This window comes from Lottia gigantea, assembly GCF_000327385.1.
Source record: "Lottia gigantea unplaced genomic scaffold LOTGIsca_43, whole genome shotgun sequence".
NCBI classification, from domain to species: domain Eukaryota; kingdom Metazoa; phylum Mollusca; class Gastropoda; family Lottiidae; genus Lottia; species Lottia gigantea.
In genome coordinates, this window is record NW_008709504.1 from 486,294 (window position 1) to 506,734 (window position 20,441).

The following is a 20,441-nucleotide window of genomic DNA, read 5'->3' on the forward strand; positions in this document are numbered from 1 at the left end:
AGGTTATTTATTCATTTGTATTTTTAATTAATTATTTATCAATTAGCCTTTCAACCACTCTCGCCTCAAAAAAGTTTACCCAGTGACCTGGTCAATTTATTCATTTATTCATCAATTTTTTTCCAGTTTGTTAGGCCAGTTGTATATTTTATTTCACTAATGATGCAGACAACCATAAATATGTTAATAAATAATAATAAATATTCATTCATCTATTTCACCTCAAAACAACTCATTCATCCTTTTTCTTTTGACTTTCTTGCTTTATTCATCCAGTCAGTTTCATTCATTCATAGAAAAGCTCCACAACCAATTAATTAATTTATTCATTCATTCATTCATTCATTCATTTATATTTTTAGTAAATCAACAGAACAAATTCATTCATTCTGAACAAGTTGAGTAAAGTTATTTGTTGGCAGATATAGCCACTAACTATTGATATAAGTTATTATAATGTCACCAGACAGAAAAATCTTGATTGATCAGCAAAAAATATCATTAGACACAGTTCAGTGATTTACATATAAACTGTTATATATTTAAATAATTACTCTCTATAGTTGGAGGTGGGAAAAACATGTATATGGCACAAGACCAACATGCAGACAGTATTTTGTGTGTTATTATTTGTGTTTTAAGATAGAGTTTGGAAAGAATTTAATGTTTTTGGTGAGGATGAGTATTAATTGTGCTTTGGCCAAGTTGTTTTTAACATGAAACAGATTACTCTGGACTGTGACAGCTTTTCAACTCATTTATTAGGAGCAATACATTTATGGCAAAATATTACAGTAAGCACAGTGGTGTAACCTATTTTTGTGGATATAAGGATTCAACAACGAATTTCATCAAAGTTAACAAATCAAATTTTTTTTGTTATGTCTTAGATGTTTCCTCAGATATTCTACAAAATAATAAAAATTGGTTTATTTCGATTTTCTTTATGAATCCTTCACTTTGACCCATATTTCATGAGCAACCAACTGGGCAACGGCGGCAGAATGCATCACCTATTTTCGTGTAGAATGTTTGATCTATAAAAAAAAGTTTAGAAAAACACCTTGTATAGATACCGGGTGGTATAATTAACTTCTCTTAGTATTTAGCTTTAATATCAATTCATTATAACTAGTGACAATTCCTTCAAAGAACTATGATTTTAAGAAAAAAATAGTGACTGACAAAATAAGATACGTAGCGTGATTTATTGCTAAAAGTCACTGAAACAACATAAGAATATGGTCCACTTTGTGTTCCATAGAAATTTTCTGCTGACACAGAATCCGCTGGTTGATCACTTGACTTCATTCGTTGGATTACTACATTCTAGCAGAGGACACTAGGAGCTCCGATTACCGCTTGGGAACATAAAGGAAATTCGGCCGATAAAAAATTTTGACGTTTGGTAATAGCTTAGCTTAAGAAATGTTTAAATGCATGAACAAAACTTACCTTAAGTCATATTAGTTCAGTGATTTTGATGAAACTTGGCAGAGATGTTTGTTATGATTGGAAAAGCTCAAATTTCCAATTTCATTTAAATAATTTATTTACCTTTTTAGTTAATATCTAAATTGAAGTACAAGTCACCTAGTGGGATCATTCTTGATAAAATAATTTTTTCAATTGATTTCTTCTGCAAGTTTGAACATAAAACCAAGAACATTATCTTAAGTATCAATATTTCAAGGGTGAACAAATTTCTGAGATTTTGGTTTAAACTTGTATTTCAAGATTTAAGCACATAAAAACCACAAATCCTCCATAAAATCATACTAAGTATTAATTTTTCACCTGATTTGATCTATAGAGTATTATAATATTCAATATGTCAGCCATTAAACAGATGTAGATGAAGTTTGATCTATAGTTTGATAAAGATAGAGCTCAGTTGACAGGTGATTAAGTTAGTCAAGGGGAACAATAGGGTCCATTTTTACATGGTTGATTAAATACACATTGTAGTTTTTAAGGGCATGCATATTGTTTTTGGAGGGACATAAAGGGTTAGAGGAAGTTGGGGAACCAGAAGCTTGCTCTCTTTCTTGACTGTCGAGGTATAGGTAAAGAACCCCTTTTCAACCCAGTTTCTTTTTGTCAGTAATGCATGCACGGAAACTCATTTCCTTTCATTCATTTTATTTAACATCAGACATTATGTATGTCCCAATGGGAACCTGCTCAAAATTTTTATTCATGCATGTCATAGGCGTCCCCTCCTTTCTTTGTTAAACAGGGGCAATTATTTAAAATATATTATTATTTTTTACCTGAGGGTGTAAAATTTGCTAAACAATACATTTCTTGTCTATCAAAGGTAAAAAGGAAACATTAAAAAAGTGATTATTTTTTGAATAGTTGAAGTCATTGTGTTGATAATGATATAGATGATCTATTGTTCATACTGGCCTTGCCCCAGGGTGGGAGAAAGGGGGAGATAAACTACCTCGTTATAATTTATATATTTACATGGCAACATTAATGTTTTGAACTCCTTGATCATTTAAGAATGGGAAAGAATGATAAGGTTTTGGTCCCGCTTCTCAAAAAATTTGATGTTAAAAATTGTCAATGCCTTGTACATTGAGAAAAACCATAGGCTTCATATTGACAATTTATTGTAAGTTGTTTGTGAAACGGGGACAGAGATGTGTTTGGAATCTTGCTATTTTGACTACATACAATTGATATTAGCCCATGTTCAAGTAGTATCCAGTTATAAGTGTTATAGAAGATACTCTTCTATAGAAGCACTGGCCTAGGTCATAAGTAGAGACTATGGATTTCAACATGAAAAATTTTTCAATTCAAACAGAATATGTTTTACTGAAGATTATTCATAGATTATTACTTCTGGAGAGATTACAAGAAAAAATATTCAACTCAAATTCCATTGCAATTGTTTCAGGGAGTTGATGAAAGGGGTTCTAATCTACCATGAACCAATACATTACTAAAGTTTTTATTTCTGTTATATGCAGTGACCAAACGTTTAATATAGACGTTTGGAAATTCATCTTGGAGCTCATTATAAAAGCGTTTGACAATGACAGAAGCATTTTTAGCTGTAGTATTGTAGGTTGCAATGAAGGGTATGATTTGGTTGTCATGTTGGATATTTAGGCCGTTAGTTATGACTGTTTGTAGTTGGTCTATCTAAAAACTCCTTTGCAATCGCTTGGTTTTTGGTTTGATCAATGTTGATGCAGGTACTTTTTCTATAGGCATAACAAGAAGTTCTTCAATAGAATGATTGGGTAAATTGAAATGATTCGTGCAGCCGGTCTATAACACGTTTTGAGTTTCGCCAACATATTGAACGTCACATTTTTTACAAGAAATTAGATATAATGTTTTAATCGAGGCAAGAAAGTACTTCCGTAAGTTTCCGAAAATTTTACCGTTTTTCTTGTTTTTTCTCGAAATAGTGAGATACATTTATATATTCGCAGGTACGACACCTCCACATGGAACAGAACCGAAACAGTTGGGGAGGGGGGTCATGATTCTTTTCAATGGCCGAAAGAGTGTCGTTTTTAATATCCCCTTTCCCTCAATTTACTAAAAACTAGGTCACATGCTGAATCAAAATCGGTTTTTCTAGTGCAAATTCTGTTGAATCTCAGAATTTGCGATTTAATGACGCCAGAAAATGTGTGCTTCAGATGAAACGAAGTTTTAAATAAAAGTTGGTGTGTATTGGTTTCTTTAAAATATACATTTATATCTAGTTTCTTCGATTGAGTGAAATTTGGTCCCTTGAATACTGTTGTATCCACGAAGTTCATACTATTTTTAGAAATACTTGCGGTCAGTTTTACAGAAGAGTGGTGGTTATTCAAAATTTCGAAAAACTCACAAAAGTTTGCCAAAGATTCTGTTAAAATGATAAAAATATGGTCTAAAAACCTCCCATAGAAGAGAGGTTGAAAGGGGGAAATTAATGAGATTTCGCGTTCCTGTTCTGCCATAAATATGTTCGCGTAACCGTTTCCCCATCGCAGTGCCAGAAGTTTGAAGATAAATTTTTCCGTTGAAAGTGAAGTCATTTAGCGTGAGACATAGTTCTAATAAATCTAATATTTCTTTGTCTGGACGATCAGGACATGGATTTCTAAGAAAGGCTTTTCGAACAGCGTCTAAACCCGAATTATTATCAATGTTTGTGTACATACTCGTTACATCTAGAGAAATAAATAGCGCATTGTCTGGTATATTCAATTTTTTAATTTTTTCAATAAAGTCGGTAGTATATTTCAAGTAAGGCGGATGTTTACAAGTAGCAGAAAGTGGTCAATGTATTTGGAAACTTGGTAAGATTCGCTAGAACAGTCATCAGAAATAATCGGCCTACCCTTAGGTATAGTATTTGCCATTCAGATTCTGGATTTTTGTGAATTTTGGGTAACGTATAAATGTGACGTTGACGGACTTCAGGTTTTGCGCAAAGGTAGTCATATTGAGCATCTGATAAAAATCTTTTCTGTACCAAAATTTTCAAAATATCGTTAATTTTCCTAGCACTTTCCATAAAAATTGGTAGATCTAATTCGCGGTAGTGATTGGCATTATTTAACTGATTATGTATTTCAAAAATATAGTCTTCGCCATTTTGAATGACACAAAAATTAACCTTGTCACTCTTTCGAATAATAATGGTCAGATCTTATTTCAAGGTGTCCAAAATACAGCGCTCAAAATTGGTAAGGTTGTTCTTTTCGTTTACCAATGGTAAACAAGAGACTTCTTCGTATAGACTGTCGCATTTACTCAAAATATTATGGTCAATCACACTGTCTGGTAGATTCGCTTTCCTCGACCTGATCTTTCTCGAAAAAAATGATTTAGTTTAAAAGTCCTATTGACATGCTCAACCGAAAACAAAATTGATACACGTGAAAGAGGTTTAGATGTAGAGATAAAAGTTAATCCTTTATCTTAAACTCCTTCTTCAAGGGGAGAAAGTTTATGCAAGCTCAGATTCATGACTGTCTGGCCTAGTTTTACGTGTTTAGTTTAAATGGGAGACCCATCGTGAATAAATAGCTTTAGCAGTGGGGGCCATTCAGTGGATGTGAACCGAAAAGACACCAATCATTCCATTGAAGCAGGGAATAGTTTTCGTGTCGAATGAAGGCTTGTGATATACGTTAAATCTTCTGACGTGGAAAAATGGTATCTGAGTAACAAATATAGCTGCTGTGGTCCAGTCTGAGGCAATCATTCTGATGTTCCCTTTGTATTTCTTGGACTGATAGTTGCCTGTTAAATTGGAATCCAATAGAATGTATTCTGAGAAAATCATTGGACTGATATTTGCCAATCTAGTTTAAAGAAATTATTCTGATGTCCTAATTAGGATGATTATGTCATCTGACATCTCCGTGGACCTCGGGACGGACGTCTTCGTGTTAAAAACACACAAACTGGTGAACTAACACAGATAAAATCAATGAAAGAATGTGAGATTAATTAAATGTTTGAACTCGGTTGATTTTCCAGATGCCTTCACATGATTCATAAACCATTCAGCTTTCCATCTCCATCTTAACTTTAGTTTCCACTCAGCTGGGTATTACAGCAATTTCCCAGAGTGAAAAATGCTTACTCCCTCATTCTCATCTTAATTTTAGTTTCCTCTCTGCCGCTTCCATTAGTTATTGCAAATATTTTTCTTTAACAAAATAATCATAAACCACTCCTGGAATTTTCAATATACATTATCTTGGTTGACTTAGTCATGAGACTTTTAGTGTCCTCAGGTAAAATTATCAAATCAAGTTCTCGCGTTGAAATAAAAGTTAGACAGTGTCCTTCTAGATTAAAGATCTGAGAAATTGATATTAATTTTTATCTCTCTAGAAATTTAATAATCTTAACCTCCCCCAGGCAGAAATTTAAAAAGATTTGAATATTAATACTCCAGTTATTAATATTGTCAACTTGTGTTCAATGAGAGATTTTTATCTGAGTCATAATTATGTGGAAGGTTAAAAATGACATATTTATTCTAAAGTGTGGCAGGGAATACTTTTTCTACTATCTCTATTCAGTGGCCAACACTCCTATCTGATAGTCCACATAGCTTATTATGTTTAGTATTTAGGTTTGTCAACTATGGTATCCCTTTCAGAGAGTCTACATAGCTAATAATGTTTATTTGATTTATAGGTTTGTCAACTCAGCATCCCTTTCAGAGATTCCACATAGCTAATAATGTTTATTTGGTATTTAGGTTTGTCAACTCAACATCCCTTTCAGAGAGTCCACACAGCTAATAATGTGTATTTGGTATATAGGTTTTCAGAGAGTTCACATAGCGAATGTTGATTTGATGTATATCTAAACTCATTTAAGGAAACTAGCTGTATTGTTACAAGCTCTATATTGAAATGTAGTTGAATCTAGTTGACTGATATTGATCATGACAAGCCTGTAGGCGAGGGATTACTCCTGATTAGTACACATTTCCTCATTGGCTTATTATCTTCCTGAGATTTGTTGTAAAATGCCATCTCGCCTGACATCCATACCAATAGGGTTGAATTCTCATTATTTTACTAAATTGTCATTGAATTCTTATCAGAAACCAGGGCCCTATTTTGCTACGAAACGTATGTTGAAAATATGTTTGTAAAAGTGTTGTTAAAGTGTACAAAAACAAAAGTTGCATGGTTCAAAGGGCATTTTAAACTAACCAACTTCAACTGCCTGCAGTCATTAGTTAAATCAAGCTACTTGAAGGATTACTGGAAGTGATTTCTTAATACACCGAGTGAAGGAATTCGTCGAGGTCAACTAGTCTTCGTGACTCATCAGCATTCCTTCAGTCCATTTATTCTCGTTACATGGAAACAAAGTCCGAGTGCTTTTCCTCTGTCAGGGGAAATTACTCATTGTGTTACTATAATTAGCATTGAGAAATCGTAGTGAATATTTTCGCATAATCATTATTTTATTTCCACTCTAAAATTTAAGTGCGATATTTTGATGATTGGTTTGCATTGGGAAATATTGACGTGACAAGACACATTTTAGCTGTTTGACTCTGTTTATATCTTCATATTGATTTGTCAGTTTGTGGATTATGGATTTTGAGTAATTGTAAGATGCCTTGTATCAGAATTTATGGTAAGACAGTTTAGATATTTCAAGTTTCAAAGTGGGTTTGCAAACTTCCAATAGCACTGGCTACGACCTACAAATATTCTTGCTGCTTGAACAGGCTTACTCTTAATCTATATTGTATGAAATGAAATGTTCTACTTTCTTACATATTATTTTCTAATGAACAAGAGCTTTTTTTCTATTGAGAAATATTTGAACTATTCAGTAGTAGCCTAACTTGTTAACTTTCTTATAAACTACTTGTTTTACAACCTGGCTATGTTTTGACATCCATGGTAGAATAAATATTATATTTTCTTCTCTCTCATTGATCCTAGCTGTTATTACATTACATTAAGTTCAAGAAAATAGATTGTTAAAGGCAATGTTACAGGTTTTATCTTTTTAAGGGGGAGTGGGTTATGAAAGCTTTAAAAAAGCACTGTTGCAGGTTTTTGAAATCTATCATAATATACTGTTGACTTAGTCTAATTATTACTGATAATTCCCGTTTCTGAGACATGGGTATGATTGGTTGACTGGTGGGCGAATCTTTCCCTTTAATAGCGAGATAGTAACAAATAAAAGACAACATACACTAACGAACACTTTACATAGAGGTAAAAATGTTGAAGTAAATTTTGTTAATCAATATTGAAATGAGCTGGAAGACCCTCCGATGTTTTATTAAGTTTTATACGTCAGATTGACCTCCACCTTAATGTCAATATTAAAGTTGTGTTTAAAAATGGAGTAGAATTATGGCAATATTAACATCTTGATTGAATATCAATTATTAACTCAACGATAAAATGTCGCATATTTACTGAAGTCCTTAAGTTTGTTTCTTTACATTGTGACAAGGGCAATAACTCTTACTGTTGTAATTTAATAATAGTACAATGTAAGTTTTTTCAGCAATTTTTAAGAAATTTTCAATTGACTTGGTTAATGATTAAACATTATTTGATGTTTTCCATTTGAGAAGTGACAAGGGTAGTAACTCTTGTATGACAGCATTGATTGATTGAAGATTGGTCATATATAGTTAACATGCACTTGATTTCAGAGTGATATTTTAAGATCAATATCAAAGTGATTAAAAAGTTTGATTAAAATAGTAGGTCTACTTAAAACCTCAGTAAGATCAAATTTATTAGGAATAGTACTGTACAATTCCAATACAGGTCTAGACCTTGGAAGCAAGATAAGGAATAACCTTTAACATTAGATTAACTGTACACTACAGTTGCTATCATTTGGAGGGTTAACAATTAACTTTTAGAGATGCCACATTTAACAGAAGGAAGGTTGCTGTGAACTTTAGTAAGATAAAAAAAAACGAACAGTAGAAATAGTCATTGTAACTGTCCTGTAAATATCAAGCCTCCACCCTTAGCCTAAGTTAACTAGCTTGTAGCTTCCCTAACTGTTGGAACCACATCTGGTGTTTTTTTTATTAAGAAGATTACAGGTAAACTTTAGTAAAAAAGAAAAAGCTAACATCCACCCACAAGATAAGAAAAAGCTAACAATATATACAGTGTATATAGCAGCGGTACTACAGGTACTAAATATCCAACCTTTCCTCAGTTTACTGGTTTCCAGGGCTCCAAACTGATGGAACTAGATATCAAAGTTTTATTAAGAAATCTACGGTAGACCTATGTAAGATAAGAAACAAGCTAACAGTATATACAGTGTATATTGAAGCGATAAACCAAACCTCAACATCATCGCTACTGGAGAGTTCATATAAAAAGATAATTTTAGACCATATAAACATTTAGAACTGTGATATTTGGCGGTGCTAGAAATATCCTGTCGTGCTATCGTTCATAACTTACAAAGTTTGGAAGCCATCAGGGTGTGAACTGTAAAATATTTCTGTGATCTTTAAGAAATTTATTACTTGGGAATTTTTTTGTAAGATTTCTTACTCTTTCTTGGGATTATTTTTAGATTTTTGTGTCAACTTCATCAGTTTGGATCCTAAATTTAGTGTAATTTAAAGTGAATTCCTTTCATTTTGGATATTTTCTTTGAATTTTCAAACATTGAATTGAATATAGTTGATCGAAGGATTATAAACCATAAGGATTTATTTTAAATTTATTTATTATATGAATGAGGTATGCATATTTTCTTTTACAAAGACTGTTACAGATTTTAATTATTATTTCTATTTATCCTCAAATAAAATGGACAGCTCATGTTTAGGTTTGAAACAGGACCTAGATGTCCTAAAAAAATTATCTGAACTCTGATCATCCAAATATCTTTGCTCCTCTTCACCCATCTGTACAATTTGGCTCCAATATCAGTAAAGTTTCCCCCCCCCATATACTGATTGTTTGAAAGTTTCTCCTGAATGTTTTTATAAATTTGAAGTTTTATTTTGGTTTATAAGTACGTTAATATATTATATTTATGTAAAATGAAGTGGAGTTTTTGAAATTTAAGATTTAAACCGTGCAGCAACGGCTGTTAAATCATGTAAAAACTTTCAGGTTTGAAGAAAATTCTGGGTTTTTTCAAATTTAAAGAAAAGATAGATAGACATCTGCTGACTCGCTGGATTTTTTGAAAGTGGTAGTCTTTACATGAACAAATGCCTTTTCCTACTTGAGTTGTCAACATAAATTGTGTGCTTGCTTGTTTTCTTATTTATAAATTTTGCTGCAAACTTCTTCTGTATAGTCCTAGAAATATAGAAGTGGTCTTGTCATTGAAAATTCAGTTGCTTTAAGGTTCTCTCAGTTGCAAGAAAATCTTGACCCCCTGCCAAACCCCCCCTCCCCCACCCCCACTCCTTCGTTTTATAGGTTCAACAGTTGCTCTGAGATTCTATCAATCCCTCTCACCTTTAAGTTATCAAGTGTGACTAGAAGATCCAGGTGGATAACAGAAGGAATGATGATGTACTCTGACCTCTGACCTGTAGAGAGCTATATATCAGAAGGTTATGGCTAGTAAATATTATATTAAGAAATGTAGATGATATCTGGCTACCAGCTGGTCAGGGTCTACTAGTGGTGATGTAAGGTAGCAAGCTGATACTCACCTAGTTAACTCTCTTAGGATAAAACTGAATTCTTTCGGCTTGTCAAGGATTCTGTCATTTGGATCAAACTTAATGTGGTTTGGATTGTTGAAGGATCCTTAGCCAGTTAAAATTTGGATTAAATATACTAACAGTTGTGCGGATATTTATGGTCCAGTATGATACAAGCTTGATTTGGAAGTTGCTGTTCTTTTGGATTACATTTGTAGACTTTCAGAGATCTGGAAAAACATTCTGATTGTAATAAAATGATAGAAAATAAGATAATTAAAGAGTAAATACATTGAAAGATGAAATATTTATTTTGGCAGTTTTTTTTTATCAAGATATGGTTGAATGTTTAGAGAGTAACAGGTGAAAAACTGAGATAATTTTACTGATAGATCAGAAAATATGTTTTATTGACGTAGGTTACAGCAATTAGCTGATTAAAGGGGTTGTATTATGGAGAGGGATATTGTCTGGGCAGGGTTAGGGTGTGGGGTAATTGGAATGGGAAGGGGGTATGAGAAAGAGGTAATGTTTAGAGAAGATCAGGTAAAAGATAATTCTTTGGTTACGAAATTAGCTGATTAGGACAATTTATATTTTGGGGGTTGTGTGGGGGCTGGTTTAGGGGGGAGGGGATGTGAGTATGTGGACAGGGTTTGAGAGGAATGTATGGAAATAAACTGGTAGGTAACCAAGATATCTTTTGACAAAGTCATGATAAGCCTCTTTTGAATATCATTAAAACAGTGTATTGTAATATTTAATACTTCTGATTGTTTATTTACAATATAGAGTTGTATAGTCTAGTTTTATTTTAGCTGGTAGTTAATATGACTGGAGGCAAATTCCTGCTAAAGAAATTAGATCTAATTGTGGTTTGATCTTGTCAAATTGGAAAAGTTAAAATTGCCTCTTTTGTGAGAATCATTTAAGAATTTATTATTTCTTTCTCAGTTGTAAACAAAAGCTAGAAGTATTTTTAAATCTTTCAACTGTCAATTAAATTCAGCTTGATATAAACATGGACAAAATCTGAAAAGTTTGCTAAAGCAGCCTTGAACTCAAAGTAAATGAGCAGCTAGCCAACATAGAGGATGTAAAAATTAAAAGTAAACATTTAGTCAATTTGGAACTGAAAAGTTTTTGTAAGAGACACACTCCCTAAATTATAATTTTCTTTGAAGAGATATGAAGTAACTACAAAGAAAATTAAATCTAGTGTATGTATTTTTGAAGTTGACCTTGGATATTACGAACTTTCAAGAGAAATTATCTCGTATATAAAATTTAATATCTCACTCTCAAAAAGATATAAAATCATACATTAATTTTAAAATCTTAATGTTTTTCATGTGTTAAATTTTGAGATATGTTCCAGCTATCTTGAAAGACTCATTTCAGATATGATTCATATGTTATAATATTTAAATATAATTTTAAAAAAAACTTAATGAAGCTATCGTTACCACCACGTATTAATAAAATGTTAAATAATTTTTGAGATAAAGAAGTTCAGGTAAAAATAATCAGTTGATTGTCGATGTAAAATTGATTCCATCCAAATTTTCTACGAGGCTATGGTTATAATTTATGATATTTCCAAATGATGTAAATTAACGAAGCTATACCTCGTTAGCTCTAATTAGTGAAATGTTAATTAATCTAAAAGATAAAAGAGTCAAGGTGTAGTAAATTATGAAAATTATGTACTTGGATTGTTATAAGTGTCAGGAATTTAGATTGGAATCTGGTGAGAGTTCAAGAGAAACTGTGGAATGCTATTTCTAGCACGTCTGTAATGTATGAAATGAGGGATGTTGATCTACCTGTATTTTCCAGACATGTTGAATCTGGTGAGAGATCTAAAGAAATTAACACCATTTCTAGCATGACTGTAAGACATTGTCTTGGAATTTACCATATGAGATCTAGTAAAGTTTGATTCAATTTATAAACTACGCAGAACAATCTGTATTGACAAGAAACTTGTCCACATTAAAACAGATAACACAGACATTTTTTATGTTCACGAAAAGTAAACATGTTGTAAATTTAACCAACCATAATACCAATAAAAGTTTAATTCAAAAAATAAACGAGAGTATACAGCCAAAAACCATCTGACTGAAGGTTGAGGGAATTCTCGACAGAAATAAAAAAACAATTTGATTGCTATTTCCTTCTGTTTTTAACATTAATATTTACAAACTGCAAACTATAAATATATTTTTATCTCAAATCTCTGGTTGAAAAACAAACATTGCGTATCAAAGTTGTTGTAATATTTTTGGCTGATTATGCCAAAATAATAAATATTTTGCGTGAATACGACTTGTATTGATGTAATCTTTTGGCTCTTAATGTTATTTTTATATAAAAACATTTCTGCTGGGATAGTATATATATTAAGAGATGGAGTAACATACAATATGTCTATAGAGAGAACCAGTGGGAAATGATTTCAGTTTTTAGTTTTGTAATAAGTCTTTACTCTGTGCCCTTCTGTTTTCTTTGACTATAATAACCTTCTTTGGCTCTGATTTGTTCCGATTGTGAAACTGCTGTGGTTCTCTTTAAAGTATTTTTTTATGGACAAAGTGTTTATAAATCTTTGTTTTATTTTTCCCCGCTATCCAGTCCCTCTTCTCACCATTTCTTTTTCTGAATATCAGTCGTGGTTACGAAATGGCTTAATGTTTAGACAAACATAGTATTTATAAATTTATGTTTTCTATTTTCAGCGATCCAGTCTCTGGACTCCCTCAACGACCAGATAGTTCAGTACATCTTCTCTCAGAGTCATGTGGATATTAATTTGGAGAAAGATTTGTCACCACGGGAACAAGAGACTCTTCAATCTTCCATGGTGTTAATCCGGCGTCTTCTGGTCGACGCTCAGGGAAAGTTCAGGAAGATGGTAGAAGATAATAAACAGCTCGCGGCACGGATTGATGGATCTATTCAAGCTGCCAATCAAGAAGTCAATGCTCTACGTGCTGAGCTAGCCGACACGAATAAACGTCTGTCTCAGATTAGCTCTAACGATGATAAATCAGACATTGAGAAAAATGAAAGTGATCCAGAAACACCCACTGAGGAAAGTAAGTCCAGAATTTTTAATTTTTGAAATATATTTAATTTTTGAAAAATATTGAAAACAAATTAATTAAAACTGAGATTAATAGGAAAGTCCATAGGAAATTGAAACCACCGGCTTCACGAACCCTCTTCACCCTGGGACAATTGTTATAATTTTTAGCGTAGCTTTGGAATTACTAGTGGTAATAGATACAGTTACCGATAATATTTACCCACAAATCTTTCAAATACGGAAAATATTCCAGCTTTCAATAGAAAAAGAAAAGTTTGATAAAGCCAGGTGGTAATTGATATTTTTCTATCTGATAACTATCAACTACTCTTCCAACCTTTCTACTATAATAGAAATAAACTTGTACTAGCTTACTGATCAATCTAACATACCAAATGTTAAACTTGGGGATTGATCTTAAAATATCTTAACATCTATTGGGGTTTTTATAACTTATATTTGACAGTATCAAGTCAAACTCGAGTCTTAACTAAGTTATCTTTACATCTATTGGTAAAGTTTAACCTTTTTAGAATTTTGGCTCGAATCTGGATGAATCAAATTTAAAAAGTTGTGAAAGATTTTGGTCTCCGGGTTATGTTTATATTGAAACTTGTCATGATAAATTTTTGTTTTAGGTAGAAAGTTAATAATCAAACTTTAAACAAGTAATCAAGTAATTCTGAAAATTTAAAATATCTTCCAGTTGATTTGATTAAAAATGTCTCGCTACCTGCTGAGACTAAATTTACGCCATCTCTTTGATTAATTGCCTGATCACGTAGCCTCCCAATGTCGTCTGAGTCTAAAATTTCTCCATGTTTTTTCAGTTATACCCTTAAAGAAAGCTGATGATTCGTGTGATGATATCGAGACGGTGAAATTGAAAGAAGAAAACACGTGTTTACAAAATGAAGTTAAAAATTTAAAAAAAGAAATTGAGGGTTTAAAATCCAACAAGAAATCTACGAATGACGTTCATCCGAGTAACGGAGAGTTAAAATTAGAATTAATTCAAATGAAACAAGAATTCAATCGTGCCAAAGAGGCTTTACAAGGTTTGTTTCTTTATTACCATAGTAACACTTGATAGTACTTCTCGTTTGAGGAGTTCAATACTATACTATTATTGCTCCTGATTTTTTGGTTACTAGTTATTTTTTTGGTTTGCTTGTATGGTCAACACTAAGCAAGTGACATTGTCGTCTGCTAAGCAGTTAGGCACTGTAGTTTCGATCAATACCTCTTGAATTCGAAGATAGCTCATTGTCATCTGCTAGGCTAATGTTAAAAATACAAAAATACATCAAATACAATACTGTAGCATGTCACAAGCAAAGGCTTTGTAGAATTATAGTTTTTTGGGAAAATTAAATTGAATGGTACAGTTTCTGTCATCATTATTAATATGCAAACTAAACGATCTATAAAATGGAACACATTAACACCTTGCAGCTAGAATTCATAAATACAACTAATAAAATACTAATAACAGAAAAATAAAACAGCTATAAATGTCAGAAATGTAAAACGCTAGATTTCACTGTCATGATGGTGTTTATTTACATGTTTTGGTTTAGAGAGTATTTCTCTCGTACAGATAATTCGTACAACATGTGTACATGCATTGAAAACATCTTCACCAAGAATTTCTACCCTTCCGCAATTTTCTTTACTCCATTTTTGTTTCGTCCAACTTTTTAGATTTTTATTTCTGGGTTACACTTTTTTCATGCCTTTTTCAAACTGAATTTTGAGGTCAAATAAAAAGATGAAGATTTGCTCGTTCATTAATTCACTTAAAATGTTGCTTTGCCCAACCAATTCCCCTCGATTGAACCTTTTGAGATGTTCTGAAAAGTAGGTATTTTTCAATTGAGCTTTGCACGCTAGGGAATTTTTTCACTTCAGAATCTATGCACGCACCATTCACAGAAGATTATTAAATTCTATCATGCTTAGTGCCGCAGCAACACCAAACGTTTCTACAGTCTACATGCTCCAGATAATTTGGCAGAAAAAAGGAAATACCTGGGTAATATGTGAAGTGTTAAAAATACCAACAAGTCTACTAAAATAGCTAGCAGAACTATTCTGGGGAATCAAACAGTTTATTTATAGATATACTTACTTCACCAGCTGTGAAACACACATCAATATAGCTACAAACCTACACCTTCCTTCACATATTACTTCATTTCTTAATGATGATAGTTTTAATTTAGTAGGTGGGCAAGGTTTATCAACCAAATTAAGATGTAAAAATTTATTTAATTCTGAATCCTAATAATGAATACATTGCTTTTATTCTAAAACATTTTATATTTTCTCCAATCTTATCCGTGAATACATCAAATCATCTTGCACTAAAAAAACGAAAAATCATAACAGAGATTCTGCAGCTTAGAATTATGACAAGAGTTCTTAAAAAAGTTTCTTTGTTTGTGCTTTCAATAATCCCTATCCCACATATAACTATTTTAGAACCCACAAATAAATTTTTACGGACGTGACAAAATAAAACACAGAACTAAAACTCGGTGATGATAAGTTATGAAATATGAAATGTTCCAACTGTAAAATATTAGAGATATAACAGAAACATGAAAAGATACATACCAGCCTGTATAAAACTATAATTACTAGATTTAAAGATGAGATATCACTTGATAACTTTAATATACCATACAATAACTCACTGTAATATTTTATATCAAGATTCTTCATATTTTACATTTAGTTTAGACACTTTAACTAATTTCCTTATAACATGTTTTGCCAAAATCTTAACATTTGACATTCTGCTAGCTGGTTAACAGGATAACAGGAGTTTTTTTCCTGATAAAATTTGAGTGCTTTTGTCTAAATGTTGATATTGTTATTACAGCAATGAAAGCAGATAGAAAACGTTTAAAAGGAGAGAAGTTGGAATTGTTAAAACAGATTAAACAGTTGTATGAAACTCTGGAAGAAAAGGAGGCGGAATTGAGAGATTTTATCAGGAATTATGAACAGCGAGTTCATGAGAGTGATGATACAATAAAACAGGTGGGTAGAAATAAAATCTTTCAACTTGGGTTCTCACTAACACTACAGTGCAATAGCTCATCTCGTAGCAAGTTTTAGATTGTCGTCTGCTAGGATAGTGGAATAGCTCAGTCAGTAGGGAGTTGGTTTGTCGTCTGCTAGGAAAATGGAATAGCTCAGTCCATAGAGAGTTGGATTGTCGTCTGCTGCCAAGATGGATTGTCGTCTGCTACCGAGTTGAATTGTCGTCTGCTAGGACATTGGAAAATCTGATTGGAGAAGAGTTTTATACTTAATGACCAGACTGTGAATTAAATTATGACTCCATAGTTAAACTTCAAAAACTTTATGACATATTTTGTAAAATTTCAGCTTGTAACGGAGAAAGAAGAGTCAGAACGTGAGAAATGGGAGATAATTAAGAAAGCTAGAGATTCGGCAGAACGTGTGGTTATTCTACGAGCTCAACTCGACTCTAAAGAAACACAAATTAAAAAACTGGAAGCTGAACTAGTAGAGGTACGTAAACATCAACATTTACAATTATCACTATTGTTTTAGCTCTTAATGCCTTCTGTGGTGCCCAGAGGTTCTACAAAATAATGAAAAATACTTGTTTCTGCTCATTCTTTAATATTTTCTCTCTAAAAATTATCCATATGGTGCAGAAAAGTAGGATGTATAACTCCATTCATTTCACTATTAGATAATTGATGATATAATTGTTATAATTCTAGGCTAAAGAAACGGTAGGATGTACGAATAAATTAGAGAATATATCGGATCCTAATAATACTATTAATAGTATCGAGATATCAGCTCCAGTAGAAGATCTACCACCCTACGAGTCCCCTCCTCCGTCCTCAAACAACAATAACTTTACTAGTAAGTCTAATATTCTTTCCTTCCTAGAGTGATAATCTGTCTCTTTAATTGATCAGCATTTTAATAGTACATCTAGGGTATCGGGAAACCTTCAAACAAAAAATTATGTTTGCATTTTAAATGGTGCAAACGATATTCTCATTGTGAACCATGCTTGAAAGCGATTGGTGAATTTCCAATAATACAACAGTTTTTCTGACTGTCAAAATTGATTGCATTCATGATTGGATGGTTTTTGAAACTTCTGTCTTACATTCCAGTATCAACCAGTACGCCAAACACCGATAGAAAAGATTCCATAACGCCATTAATGAAATGGTTTAACACTAGTCATGAAAACTCACAACCAGACGTCAAATCTAAAAAGAAGAGAAAGAGTTTTGGTTCTTTATCTAGAGTATTCACTAGGGGGCGAACTAGGCGATCTATTGCCATGCCAGCCAGTGAAAGACTCGATTCTGATGGTAGGTTGACTTCTTTGAAAACTTTTAGGATGCCAAATCAAATGCAGAACAGTAATCTTGTGACCTTGAAAAAGTCATCTACACTCATGATTCAAGTTGACCCAGCTGTAAATGTGTAGGGATAATCCTGGGAAAGATCAATGCCAAGAAGTTTGGTTAAGGACTAGTTTGTAGACCTTAGTTACCTAGATTGTTTTCTTTGTAAAATAGGGTTGTGTTTTTCTTGCTTTTTATCTGTGTTTTAAGAAATGCTCTAAACTGTCAATTTCTCATTTCAGAATCTGGTCCGTGTCCCAAATTAACTCTACTGAGTCAAGAAAACTATCAAGAAAAACTGGGAATATTAGACCAAGTAAAGGGAGTTCACATGTCAACCTGGAAAGCCAATCATGTGCTAGCTTGGCTAGAAATAGCATTAAATATGCCCATGTATGGTAAAATGTGTGCTGAAAATATCAAGAGTGGCAAGGTAAGGTGTTATTTCATTCTTTAAACTCTTTGAACACTTGCATCTGTTAAAACGCCATGTAATAACTTGATTGGCTGGTGAAGCTGCTATTACTATGTGACATCACATGATATTAACGAAATATACTTTAAGACATGAAAATACCCAGACACCAGCAAAAATGGAAAATGTATGAATAGCTATAAGCATATGAAGTGTACCTCATTAAATTTCAACAAACTGTTTTGTTTTTTTATTGTAGGTATTATTGGGTTTGAGTGATTCTGAGTTAAACAATGCTTTAAACATCGTGAATATTTTACATCGTAGAAAATTACGTCTGGCTATAGAGGAACAGAGAGAACCAGTAGAAGTGTAAGTAGAACATGTCTTCTTTTGGTTATTTGTACAGTTTTTGATGTAGGGAGGGGAGGGATGATGAAAAAGCATCTTATCATTTGACTTTTACAATGAAAATAGCCACAGTATGCTACAGGCTGTAGATATCACTGTTCCCTTGAAAGTTGGATTACAAAAAGGCATTTAGTTTTTTTGAGCGGTCATTCACTTTTCTCAAAATTCCTATTTGAAATACCTCAATCTAATTAATTTTCTAATTTTAGGAAATTTCCCAAGGCAGATGCTGTAGATCACACATGGATTTCCCATAGATGGCTGCCAGATTTAGGACTGGAGCAATATACAGCTATATTTGAATCACATCTTATCGATGGACGGACGTTAAACACTCTTAATAAAAAAGACTTGGAGAAATATTTTGATATGCATCGGAAATGTCATCAAGCGAGTGTTTTACACGGAGTTGAGTTGTTACGGAGGTTAAGTTATGATAAGGAGGCGTTGACCGAAAGACGTAGTGTCTGTGAGGAATCGAACACCGACCCACTAGTGTGGACCAATAAACGTATTATTAAATGGATACAATCTATAGATTTAGGGGTAAGTTTTTAAAGTTTCTCATCATTGCACACTACCTGGCTTTGTCTGTTTTTGTTGCCTTATAATATCCAGTTGTCTATAGGTCTTATGCAAGTGATCAAGACTATGCTTTTTGATAAAATTTTGATCTCAAATAGACTCTGCAATTTTCCATCAGAGGATTATTATTTTCTTAAACTTTATGAAAAATATCAATTTTTATTAAAAAGAGAATTTGTATGTTTCAGGAATACAGTGAAAACCTAAAAGAAAGTGGTATCCATGGTGCTTTAATGGTATTAGAACCATCTTTTACTGGGGATACCCTAGCAACAGCCTTGGGAATTCCCCCATCTAAATCTTATATCCGTCGTCATCTGAACAGTGAATTAGAGTCCCTTATTAAACCAGCTAGGTAAGCTACGAAATATCTTTTTCATTAGCCTTGACTGATAGTATCCTTGCTAACTCATCAAATCTTTGCCCGACCATGCCTCGAACGCAATATATTGATGAGATATCGGCACAATATCTAGTTATAGCTCCTGTGAAGGGTTCGATGTCAAAAATTGAAACTGTATGTCATTGTCATTGTTAGGAACTTTCAAGTACATTGACATTTTGTAGAGTAGTAACCCACTAACTAAAATTTTAATCATCACTAATTAGTGAAGGTAATTAGTACTAATTCTAACTAATTTTCTTAACAGAGTATATCTAGCTGGAATGAATATATTAAGGTACAGGTCTAATCTATTAACAGTTAGTCTTATTTACTTTCGTTATAGTTATATTTATTTATTTATATGTGTATCAAAATATATGTATTTATTTTAAGTTTTCCTTATATTTATATGGATGTATGTTATTGGTCCTCCATTATTTTAACTTTATTTATGTGTAATATCTCAATTATTTTTCATTCAGTTTCATGCTTTCTTTTATTAATGGAAATCTATAAAACTATATTTAAATATATTTATGTACTATTTTTATTTACTTATGATTTATTTTAAGTTTTTCAGTTAATTTTTTATTATATGTGTAGTAAACTTTTGGAAGAAACCTGGTTGTGTAGTCTTATGATTTATGACAGATTGAAATGAAAAGGCTGCAGTCTATTGAAGCTTACAGAGAAATAGGAAAGAGGAAACTGATTTTAAAAAATCATGGCTTAGAATTTTAATACAGAATGATTTATTTTTAAACTTTGAATAATTTTTTTGTTTATTTTTTCAGAGCTGCCTTAGATACCCCTAATAATAACAGTAAGAAAACAGACAATGGTTCAGCTAATAAATCCTTAAATAGATCATATCGTAGTACATCATCTAACGAAGAAACATCTCGTAGTCGACTTAGTTTTCGGGTAGGTTGACAAATATTCTATTTATTACTCTCGAGAGATTTTAATAGTGTGAA

General features: G+C 32.4%; 2 protein-coding genes across 2 annotated transcripts; both read left to right on the plus strand.

Moving 5' to 3' along the window:
• Nucleotides 1–14,250: 14,250 nt before the first annotated feature.
• Nucleotides 14,251–16,844, plus strand: LOTGIDRAFT_123321 (hypothetical protein; the record flags this gene model as incomplete). The annotated part of the gene is made up of 3 exons (XM_009060529.1): nucleotides 14,251–14,314; nucleotides 16,144–16,304; nucleotides 16,656–16,844. Coding segments are annotated over 3 exons (414 nt in total), but the record flags the coding sequence as incomplete, so codon positions are not given.
• A 634-nt stretch (nucleotides 16,845–17,478) lies between these two features.
• Nucleotides 17,479–19,438, plus strand: LOTGIDRAFT_123261 (hypothetical protein; the record flags this gene model as incomplete). Its single annotated transcript, XM_009060530.1, has 5 exons — nucleotides 17,479–17,632; nucleotides 17,911–18,101; nucleotides 18,343–18,455; nucleotides 18,704–19,040; nucleotides 19,268–19,438. 5 exons carry the CDS (start codon nucleotides 17,479–17,481, stop codon nucleotides 19,436–19,438), a joined length of 966 nt encoding a protein of 321 aa, XP_009058778.1.
• Between the last annotated feature and the right edge of the window lie 1,003 nt (nucleotides 19,439–20,441).